Source organism: Miscanthus floridulus, chromosome 3 (genome assembly GCF_019320115.1).
Source record: "Miscanthus floridulus cultivar M001 chromosome 3, ASM1932011v1, whole genome shotgun sequence".
Lineage (NCBI taxonomy): Eukaryota > Viridiplantae > Streptophyta > Magnoliopsida > Poales > Poaceae > Miscanthus > Miscanthus floridulus.
In genome coordinates this window covers 47,163,169-47,164,944 of record NC_089582.1, presented here as the reverse complement: position 1 = coordinate 47,164,944, position 1,776 = coordinate 47,163,169, and the positions used below count along the sequence as shown (strand labels likewise).

Sequence of the window (1,776 nt, the reverse complement as noted above, 5' to 3'; positions counted from 1 at the left end):
TGGATAGGTGGCTTGCAACCCTTGTAGAGCTAGAGCTAGTTTGCATTTCGCTATTTGTCATACTAATCAAATTGCTCTAGTTGATTTGTAGATTTTTAAATAGGCTAATCACCCCCTCTAGCCATATTAGGACCTTTCACATCCTCCAAGCAATCTCTGATGAAGTGATACTTGATGCGAATGTGCTTGCTTCTTCGTGGAAGACAGGGTTCTTGGCTAGAGCTAGAGCAGACTTACTGTCCACCTTTAGCTCAACCACATCTTGCCAAGGAGCTCTGCTAGCATCCTTGACAGCCATAGTGCTTGAGTTGCTGCAGTGGTGGCGGCGATGTACTCCGCTTCACAACTTGATAGGGCCACCACCTTCTGCTTGAGGGACTGCCAGCTGACCAAGCAATCATCGAGGAAAAACATCTTCCTGGTTGTGCTCTTGCTGGTGTCCATATCGCCGGTGAGGTCGCTATCGCAGCAACCGATGAACCACATCGTGTTGGGGGCCCTTCCGTAGTGGAGACCATAGTTGAGGGTGCCCACCACATAGCTTAGGATTCGCTTGACGGCCTGTAGATGCTCCATCGTCGGCCGCTCTATGAACCAGCTCAGCCACCGATAACGGGTTGGATCGACCTCCTCCGCCATGCTCTCCCGACTCAGCTTGAGCTTCTCCTCCATCAGGGTGTGGGCCGGATTGCAGCCTGTCATGCCATCGAGCTCTAGGATGCGCTTGGTGTAGTGGGTTTGGTGGAGGGCGATCACGCTGGCGTCCTAGCACACTTCGACGCCGAGGTAGAAGCAGAGGAGGCCGAGGTCGCTCATGTCGAACGCCATTTTCATCTGTGCCTTGAACACCTCCACCTCCTGTTCTTTAGCGCCGGTGATGATGAGGTCATCGACATAGACATCGACCAGTAAGACGTTGCGTCCGCTGCCCCGCCGGTACACCGCCGCCTCATGTGCAATCTGCTTGAAACCCATCTTCTTGAGCATGGCATCGAGCTTCGTGTTCCAGGCGCACGGTGCCTGGCGTAGACCGTTGAGTGCCTTGCGTAGGTGGTACACCTTCCCTTCTTCTCCGACGATGGCGTAGCTAGGTGGCTGGCACATGTAGACCTCCTTGTTGAGGTCGCCGTTGAGAAAGGCGGACTTCACGTCCATGTGATGGACTTGCCACCCCTCTTGAGCCACCAGCGCGAGGAGGACATGAACTGACTCCATGTGCGCCATGGGGGCAAAAGCATCATCGTAGTCGATCCCCTCCTGCTGGACGAAGCCGCACACCACCAGCCGCGCCTTGTGCTTGATCACCACGCCTAGCTCATCCTTCTTGAGCTTGAACACCCACTTCTAGGTGATGGGACGATGGCCGTCAGGTCATGGCACCAGCTCCTAGGTGTGGTTCTGCTCGATGGACTTGAGCTCCTGCTCCATTGCCGCCCACCATGCTAGACCACCCTACGCCTCAGCATAAGTGGTCGGCTCACCGGCGTGCGTCAGATGTAGCTAGGCGAAGAGCCTCTCAGGCTGGTTCGGTGGAGACTGCTCTCCGAGGATGTTCGCCACCGTGTGGTACCAGAGGGGCTCATTGTCATAGTAGGCGTCCAGGCAATCTTCATCATTCTCCAGCGGCGTCGTGTACTCGACCTCCAGCTGCCCTGCGTGCGCTGGTGTCACAGCGGGCAAAGTAGAAGATATCGGAGTGGTTAGCTGGTGCACCGGAGAGGTCGGCTGCGGTGCTAGAGAGGTCGGTGCTGCTACCGATGAGCTCACGACCGCTGC

At 56.0% G+C, this 1,776-nt stretch overlaps 1 protein-coding gene across 1 annotated transcript; it reads right to left on the bottom strand.

Moving 5' to 3' along the window:
• Positions 1-246: 246 nt before the first annotated feature.
• Positions 247-672, bottom strand: LOC136543678 (secreted RxLR effector protein 161-like). Its single transcript, XM_066536062.1, has one exon. It carries the CDS (start codon positions 670-672, stop codon positions 247-249), a length of 426 nt encoding a protein of 141 aa, XP_066392159.1.
• Between the last annotated feature and the right edge of the window lie 1,104 nt (positions 673-1,776).